Source organism: Pyxicephalus adspersus, chromosome 10 (assembly GCF_032062135.1).
Source record: "Pyxicephalus adspersus chromosome 10, UCB_Pads_2.0, whole genome shotgun sequence".
Classification (NCBI taxonomy): domain Eukaryota; kingdom Metazoa; phylum Chordata; class Amphibia; order Anura; family Pyxicephalidae; genus Pyxicephalus; species Pyxicephalus adspersus.
In genome coordinates this window covers 59,094,054-59,103,465 of record NC_092867.1, presented here as the reverse complement: position 1 = coordinate 59,103,465, position 9,412 = coordinate 59,094,054, and the positions used below count along the sequence as shown (strand labels likewise).

Genomic DNA, 9,412 nt, shown 5'->3' with positions numbered 1-9,412 from the left:
GGGTCTTGTATAGTGGCAGCCATTTGATTGCTTTTCCTGGTATAAATCTGGGGTATTTAGGAGCCTTTCCAGAATTGTATGAAGCCTGAAGAAGGGATCTCCGAGGTGCCGGTATACGGCTTCTGTAATAATCACAAGGGTTGTCACCAAACTCATCTACATTCCACTTTGTTAGAAATTTTGCTTGATCTGCCTTGAACCTTCCCGTGTTGTTTTGCCGGCCCTGTGACCCCCCTAAGCCCCCGACAAATAGAGGACACTTCACAGGACACCCCACTTTGGTCACTCCAGGACTTGTGAATGCCACACATGGCCAAGACTACGTCTGTGCCATGCCCACCAAGACTTTGCTAGTAACTCTCTTACCCATCACTCTGCCATGTTGACCTGAACCCCCTGTTTGTGCCAACCAATTTGAGAAATTCCCCTGCACTGATCTAGTACAATCTGGAATTGTAGCCCCAAGAATGCCCATGCTGAAGTGAGCTCTGATCTTGCCTAGAATCCAGTGTGTCCTAATAATGGAGACGTCCTAGGCTGGGTTTTGAGGGGTTCTTAGTGGATCTTCTGTGCACCTATAGAAATCTCTCAGATTCAAGGTTTTTCAGAGATCTTCACACTCTTCTGTGAATCTTTAGGTGATTTGGTTTTAACCATTTAGGCTCTGTTATGGATTGATTGGGCTCCACCCATTGGCTGCTGACTTTGGTGGACTGTAATTGTTTCAGTTCTTAGTTCCCATGCACCATTTTTCTGTCAGTTGGAGGTGCAATCAGTCTTTATCTGTGGGGTGACTCTAATATTTAGTAATCTGTAGAGGCCATTTTCGTGGACTAATCATATCTATCATTTGGTGAGGGACAGTTCTGTAGGTGGCTGGGGGCTTCCTTCCGGGGGAGGGAGGGGGCATAAAAGGGGGCAGCGAAGTTCATCCTCTACTATTTGTAGCTTACTAAAGCATGTTTGTTCAAGGACTGGGAGGTGGAGGTATTACCCAACTTCACCTGCTGGAAACCATAATGGCCAACCCCTTTCCAGTCTGTTCATCATCCACAGACCAACAAGGTGAAATAGCTGGCCATGCAAAAAGCATAATACGGGGGGAAGTGGATGGGGTGAATAAAGGGATACTGGTATAACAGATTACTCTGATGAACCCCTCAGCCATAGGGTGCCATCATCCCAAAAGTAGAATGAAGGAAATGTTCAGAGGAGGAGCTACACACTGCTGTACCTGGAAAGCGACCACCCATGAGGGGACCACTGGATAAACCCAACTTGTCAATGTATCATCTCTAATGAGTGGCTCCCATGTGTCCTTCCTAATATGATTAACACCACCTGATGGTCCCTAACATTTCTTGTCCTTCAATAAATAAATTAGTAGAAACTGAACTGATTAGCGCGGTCTCTGGAAAGGCCACCAAATATTCAGAGGTGGACATGTGAGAACATTTACCATTTATATACAGAAAACATGGAAATTACACCCAACATACAGGACACGCCCATTAATACCGTGACAACATCTGTATATTAACAAATCATAAATTGTATCTTTGTCATCAGCCATCTTTAGGATTGGGCTATTTACCCATCTTCCTCAGCCAATGGCAGACACCTCCAGATCCAATGATAGCACCCAGTGATGTATTTAGGAGTCCTCTATAGAAATTACCACTGGAGAGGAGAAGAAGCTGTAGAACATTGTGGAAGGTCAATCACCATAGTCTTGTATGGATGAGAGGGCCGTGTTCTACCAAGATCTCTACTGTGTGAAAAGAAACTTTGATATCTAACACACTGACTATGTAGGTCTTTGTGGAAGGTCCACCACCAGGCTCGCATGGATGAGACATCCGTGTTCTATTTTTCTGTATAAGGCAGGAGACCAGCCCCGGGGCCCAGTATCACCCTTCTCTATCATAGAATGGTGTACAATACCTGCCACACTCGGGGCAGAAATACCCCATTTCCCTTATGACGCCTATCATTCCTATCAGATGGTTTAACCAGTCAGTAAAGACAGGGAATTGGCTTTTCCTCCTCTGTGTGATATCTTTGATTAGGTGGGAATTTTTTGTAAAACATTTCTCTTCTGTGTGAACTCTTTGATGGACAAATAGGTGAGATTTTTCTGTAAAACATTTTCCACACTCAGGACAGGCGAATGGCTTCTTGGATATACAACTATATCAGATTTTCTTGTAAAACCTTTCCCACACTCCGTAACACAAATCCTCCCCGGTGAGTAATGTCCAATGTTTAGAAAGATTTGTCTATTAAAAAAATAATTTCCCGCACTCAGAACAGGAATATGGACGTCCCATGTGTAACATCTTTTATGTGTCATAAACATTCATATCTGTGAAAAACTTTTCCCGCACTCAGAACACAGAAATGGTTTCTCGCCTGTGTGAGATAGCTGATGTTGCACTAAATGTAATTTACATACAAAACCTTACCCACAATACGAGCAGAAAAATGGCTTTGCCCTGGTGTTAGATTTTTGATGTTTAGATTGCCATACATAATTTTTCCTGCACTCAGAACAGGAATACAGTTTCTCCCCAGTGTGAGTCCACTAATGTGAAATGAGATATAAATTACGTGAAAAATGTTTTCCACACTCAGAGCAGGAATACAGATTCTCCACTATGTGAGAACTTTTAGGAGTGAGAAGATTGGAGATCTCTGAAAAACCTTTGCCACACTGAGGACAGAAATACAACATTTTATCAGTGTGGGATTTCTTATGTGACTGAAGACTAGTCTTCCATGCAAAACATTTCCCACACTCAGCACAAGAAAATGTTTTTTTTCCCTGTATGAGATCTCTGATCAGAGGTAAGGTGTAATTTACAGAGAAAACTTTTTCCACACCCAGCACAGGAAAATGGTTTGTCCTGTGTGAGATTTCCGGTGATCGGCATCTGCTGATTTCCACACATAACTTTTCCCACACTCAGAGCAGCAATATGGCTTCTTCCCTGTGTGCAATCTCTGATGTTTGGAAAAACTGGTCTTATCTGAAAAACATTTCCTGCACTCAGAACTTGAAAGACTCTTCTGCCCCAAGTGTGATGTACAGAAAAACTTAATTCAGAACTAAAACTTCCCCCACACTAGGGGCAGAAAAATGTCTTCTCCTCTGGAATGCCGGCACCATCCCTCACAGTAGGAGGAGTCAGAGTGATTGGAAGGTCTATCCATAGCTGAGCTGATGGTCTCTTCTCCCGCACAATCTCCTGTCATGGCCTCCATTTTACAATCTGGAGATAAAGTCAGACGATCCTTTGAGGGTTTCTCCATGTAGTGTCCTGGAAAATAGAAAAATATAACGGCCTCTGGGGAGGCCCCAACCAGCTGGGACTCTTCCTTATTATCAAATTACTATTGGTTGATATCACTCAGGTCCGTCCCTACTCTGGACCAATCAGTGAGCAGAGATGATAGAAGAATATATGATGGCTGACCTGTGCTGATCTGTGTAGGAGTGTCCTCCTTTATGAATGTCCTCATCATTCCAGCCTCCTCCATATATTGCTGATCATCCCTCACAGACGTCTCTTCTACTTTAACCTTAACTTTTATATCCATCAGATCTTCACCCTAAACCAGATTAATAGAAATATGGAACATCTTATGATGAGACATCACATAGAAGATACCTACTATATGAGTCATTGAAAATAGTGGGCATAGTTCTTATCTTCCTGGGAAAACAGAGGAAGGGGACATCTCTCTGGTGGGTTTATGGGGCCCTCAGCTCCACCTACCTGATGATGGTGAGGGATCTCCCGATCTTCCTGTGTGGAATCCCGAGAATACAGAGGACGGGGACATGTCTCTGGTGGGTTTATGGGGCCCTCAGCTCCACCTACCTGATGATGGTGAGGGATCTCCTGATCTTCCTGTGTGGAATCCCGGAAATACAGAGGACGGGGACATCTCTCTGGTGGGTTTATGGGGCCCTCAGCTCCACCTACCTGATGATGGCGAGGGATATCCTGACCTTCCCGTGTGGAATCCTGGGAATACAGAGGACGGGGACATCTCTCTGGTGGGTTTATGGGGCCCTCAGCTCCACCTACCTGATGATGGCGAGGGATATCCTGACCTTCCCGTGTGGAATCCCGGGAATACAGAGGACGGGGACATCCCTCTGGTGGGTTTATGGGGCCCTCAGCTCCACCTACCTGCTGATGGTGAGGGATCTCCTGACCTTCCTGTGTGGAATCCCGGGAATAGAGAGGATGAGGACATCTCTCTGGTGGGTTCCCGTTACTGGATCCATCTGTAGGAAACACACACACTGACTGAATACATTGTCTCTATGTGTTTATCAGATGATGGGGGATCTAGGTGGACCCTCTGTACTGCTCCCTGCTCACCTACTAGAATTTCCTTCTTGGTTCTCTCCAGTGTCTGGCATTGAGGTGGAGGCACTGTGATGGTCTCCTGGTCACTAAACTTCAAAGGAGGGAAATTCTAAAAACAGCAATGGCATTTTCACAACACATTGTACAGATCAGAGTAAGGTCATGTGAACTTCCAGAATCCTGCGCACTTCTCCGGTTAGCAGGTAGATGATCTCCAGGGTCATGTGACTCCGTTCTCGCTCCATCCTAAGTGAGGTGGTCATGTCTGCTGAGGTTAAAAAATGACAGAAGAAGGGGCAGGGGGTAACTGGTTGTAAATAAAATATCTTATTACCTCCACTGCTTTCACTTCCAGGAATACCTCTCTACTTTCCTTCATATAGAACTTCCTGCCGGTAATCTTCATCTATTTATGTGTGATGTCACTTCCTGTCCATTTCCATAGAAACTACCTGTCACTGTCCTACCCATAGTGACGTCAATATACAGTGGCACCCCGTGGAACTGCAGCCAGGAAAAATAATATTATTTCACAGTATTTATATAGCGCCATCATATTACAAAGCGCTGTACAAAGTTCATAGTCATGTAACTAGCTGTCCCTCAAAGGGGCTCACAATCTAATGTCCCTATCACAGTCTTTCAATGATAATAATAATAATAATAGTCTTTTAATACCGTCTAAGGTCGCTTTTGGGGGTAGCCAATGAATCCAACTTCATGTTTTTGGGGTGTAGGAGGTAACCGGAATTGTGATATTGGGGATAACATTAACTCCTGATCTCCCCTTTAAAAATAAAATTGTCTTCTTTTAAAATGTCTTTATTTGAAAACTGTCTCTCTATCAGACCAGGATGATACATTTCCATCAGATATTTCTTGATCTGACATCCAGCATCTTTCCAGACCCTATAGTTTATAACGCACATTGTAAAAGTTGGAGTTTTGTGTCTCCAGGGGTCATAAAACTCAGATAATGCCAGTAGAGTGGCCCCTCTGAGATGTATTCTGAAATCTATTTATTATTAATCTTTATATTTCCAATATACCATTCTGTATAAAGTCGTAGTTGGCCGATTTGTAGCCGGATCATTTTGGCGAGCATTTTGAGACCAAGAACTATTCTCCTAGGCCTCAGGAAAGCCTGGAAACCATATGTAGCCTGTCCTGGTGAACCATAAGTCCCAGACATGCCTAGTTTGGTCTCTGTGATCTCTTTATTTTTTGAGTATTATTATTCTGGGGGCTGGCAGTTCATAAAACCTGTACTTGTGAAATTAATAATGGCTAGAACAAGGACATCCTAGGTGTGTCCATAGAACATCATACTCCATGTTGACACAGCCCTTCAGACAGCCCCCTCCCTGCTGTCATTGGATGGTCCTATTAGTCCCACCTCTGTTATTGGCATAGAAAAAGCCATGTCCAGCAGAGGGAGTCCAGCAGCGGAGCTTGTACCGTATGTTTTTACTTAATAAACACTATAAAAGCGTAAGCTGAATCTCTGAATGCTCTAAGTGGAAATCGTGTAACTTGCAAACCTGAAGACTACAATAACATTGTGATTGCTGAGACATCCCTGTCTGGCGTGGCAACGGTGACACTAAAGAAGCACAACTGCGATTTGTAAGGGTAATGGTGCGTGCTTCTAAGCACATGGTGGCTGTCTACCTGCGATGGTGTGTGTGGCAAGGGGTAACAGATTGGTAACCTTGCCCCGTGACGGCCCTTCTCAGCCTGCTGGAGCATGGACTGTGCTGGAAAGTCTATGCGCAGGGTGCAGGCTGAGAGAGCGTTTATTACAGGAGTACCCGGAGGTAACCCAGGCAAATACGGAGAGAACCTGCAAACTCCATGCAGATACTGTCCTGCACAAGGTTCGAACCTGGGACCCAGCGCTCTAAAGGCCAGAGCACTTACCTCTGAGCCACCGCGCTCAAAGTGTGACCAATAAAACGCAATAAAATATTACGGACATTTTATTGCCTATTACAATTTAGGACCGTTAGCAATACTACTCATGGAATGTCCTGGGGTCCTCTATGTCTTTTACATGCATGGCGTGTCTGGGAGAGAAATTGTTTCATGTGTGCCAGGCAATATAAGATAAATCTCTGAAATGAAGGTGTAAAATAAATTTCCTCTTGTCTACCAACTGGCGGCCTAGGAGACAACATACTGAAATGCAGATAAAAGGTAAGCGGCCCTGTGTGTCCTCTACTGATTGGGGTTGAAGATTGCTATGGACACTATTGCTATGGAGGAAAAGTACCTGAAGGGGGCACCATATCTGGTGCTTGATGAAGGACATAGCGCCATCTTGGTAATATACAGGACTCCGGCCTAACGGCCCCTGGCCGATCCGGCCTAATGCCGGCTGGCAATCCGCAACTCCGGAGCCGTGGGTTGCTGGCAGATCGGCCAGGGGGCGTTAGGAACTACCAGAGCCAGAACAATGCATACAGGGGAGTAGGATTTCACTTCAGAGGGCCTTCCCTGGTGGTGGGCGGGGCTATTTGGGGATCAGAGTCTGGCCTAATGTGCTTCCGCCCACCCCTGAAATGGCCTAGTGGCCATAAAAGTTTGCCGACCTCTGCTCTAGAGGATGGGAAATAGCCTGCTCAGTGTGAGGACCTTTTGCCCCTAGTGATTAGGTCCTGTAAAGATAGGAAATAGCCCATTTATATGAGAGCAGGCTTATTCCCATCCAGTACAATGACCTCATTATTCCTTAGTGGTCATGTCCAGTGTTTGGATAGAAAAAACCCCATTATTTATAAGCAGGCTAATTCCCATCCAGTACAAGGGCCTTCTCATGCCTCCTAGTGTTAAGGGTCCGGTATAATAGCCCACTCATACCTATCCAGGGTAATTCCCAGTGGTTGCCAGTGACACCTGCCAGTGGTTAGCTCCGGTATAAGGATAGGAAATAGCCTGCTCATATATAACAACCTGGATATATATGATTTAGAGAATCATAAAACTACAGTATGGGTGCCCAGTTGACTTCAGAGAGCTGGAATACATGTCTCAGCCATAATATCTTGGCGATTGAGCAGAAAATGACTGTAGGCAGGAGAAGCATGAAGAATTCCAGCTCAAAAAGGATCTCATGATCTGTAAATTTTTGCATACTGTGGAAAAAAAATTTTTTTGGGGGGAAAGTCAAAAATTAAGGAAGGAGCATGCCTAGCCCTTCATTGCAGTATCACCACCTGTGGGACTTTTACGATGAAAAAACGGATAAAGGTGTCAGGACCATCGAGTGATTTTATCCTAGGTCTTGGTAGGCAGTACTGAGAGGACTTATGGGCAAAGAGAAACAACATTTGAGATTTGTTCTTGCACCAAAGTCACTTTCCTATCTTTGTAAGTACCGTAGAATCAGGTTCTGGAACAATCATGGCCACATAGAGCAAGAACACTGCCTGAGGTACAGGATCATGACCTGAACTAAATTGCTCCAAAACAGTAAAAGAACAGAGAAATTGGTCTGGTGATGGAAGAAAGCTTATAAAATGTCTAAGCTGGATAATGCGCCAGAAACCTAGTGGAGCAAACTCGAGATCATCTTTCATCTCTGATATGGAGGGCCAAGAGGTTCTGTGATAAAAAAAAATTCAGCAAATGCAAGTGGCTTGCTCTGCTAAGTATCTGTATCCAGGGTCCACCAGGCTGGGACAGAAGGTAGGGCTGCCAAGTAAAGGAAATAGTGGGGGTAAGATATTGGTCAGCTTGGATGAGAGCAGAGAGTGGGGGTATACTATCATTACACCATGGCAGTGTGATTCACACTGAGGGAACAGCAATACGTAGGACCTGGAGTATATTTAGGCTGTATCACCATTTTCTGAAGTTCACAATGAATGAACTACAAAAAGGTGCCTGCATTCCTTTCATAGACCTCTTGACGTAAGTGATGTTGGAATTAGGGGCAAAAAGACACAAAGATCTTTTGAAATCCATATTGCATCCCCAGCCCATTTGAAGGAGAAAGAGATGCAAGTTTGGGGACTTCACTAGAGGAGCGCCCTCTTTAAGATCCGACAGCATTAGCTAAAATTCTACTGCATTTGTTTACAAAACCCAAAAAAGTCTGTCGGCATTTTGTCCTAGCAGCTTTAGCCTTATCAAGACAGTTAGCAGTGCTTCTCTAGCTACTAACAGTTTGGAGTCAGAAAAATGAATTGTTTGTGAGAGGACTCCGGAATCTGAATATTATACACGCCTCATGCTCTATTTTGCAACGTGTTCCATGGCTAATCAGGATCCCCCGCATGAAAGGTTTGTGTGCTGCCCAGACTGCTGGATGTACATCTGGAGTAGAAGTAGGGATCGTTACACCCAGTGCGGACTGGTCTTGGGCTTCCACAGAGTGATGAGGATGACCCCATTTGTATGTAGCATGACAGTACCTAAGTCATGTAGCAGGCGCTTTTTCAGTGTGCCTGGACATATCTAGCAGTAGGTGGATTTCAGCACCATCAAAATCGAATGGGCCTTTGAGCCATGCTTTTCACATAATTGTTACAGGAAAAACGGTGAACTCTACAGATCACTGGGCATAGCTGTGACATGGAGTCAGGGACTCTCTGTACTTAATCTGCGGAGCTGTTGTTGGGGTTTATCCAATAGAAGAGAGCAGCGATGGTACTTTCAGATCTGAAGATGAGGTAGCCTCTGTGGTGCGCATTGTCCACCCCCACACAATTTCTGTGGAGCGTGCTGTCCGCACGTGGTGGCGCTGGAGAGGATCATGACATGACAGGGAAAGAAAAAAAAATCAATAAATTGTGACCAATAAGGCCACTTAGAACCACTCCCACGGCTCTGATTGGTCAGTAATTATAGTGTTTTTTATTCCCCGCTGACTGATGATGCTAATCGTGCAATGTCACCTAACAATAGTGCTGAACCCCATCACCCCCATATCACCCTACTATAACAAGTGCACCCCATTACCTGTCTCTCCTCCTGTACCCCCATATTACCTCACAACAATAGGAGTGCACCCCATCACCTGTCTCTCC

The 9,412-nt window shown here is 44.8% G+C and overlaps 2 protein-coding genes across 4 annotated transcripts in view; both read right to left on the bottom strand.

Annotated features, from left to right (window-relative positions):
• The window catches only part of LOC140338957 (uncharacterized), a 275,025-nt gene that overhangs the window by 4,205 nt on the left and 261,408 nt on the right, over positions 1-9,412 (bottom strand). The window contains exon 1 of one of the 3 annotated variants that reach the window (XM_072423321.1): positions 3,477-4,049. The exons of the other annotated variants lie outside the window; for them this stretch is intronic. Within the exon in view, the coding sequence (XP_072279422.1) occupies positions 3,477-3,600 (124 nt within the window). The 5' untranslated portion in view covers positions 3,601-4,049. Of the gene's footprint in view, positions 1-3,476; positions 4,050-9,412 lie in introns of those variants that run through there. 3 annotated transcript variants of the gene reach the window in all.
• Positions 1-9,412, bottom strand: part of LOC140338906 (uncharacterized) — a 155,616-nt gene that overhangs the window by 78,247 nt on the left and 67,957 nt on the right. The gene's annotated exons all lie outside the window — the stretch shown is intronic.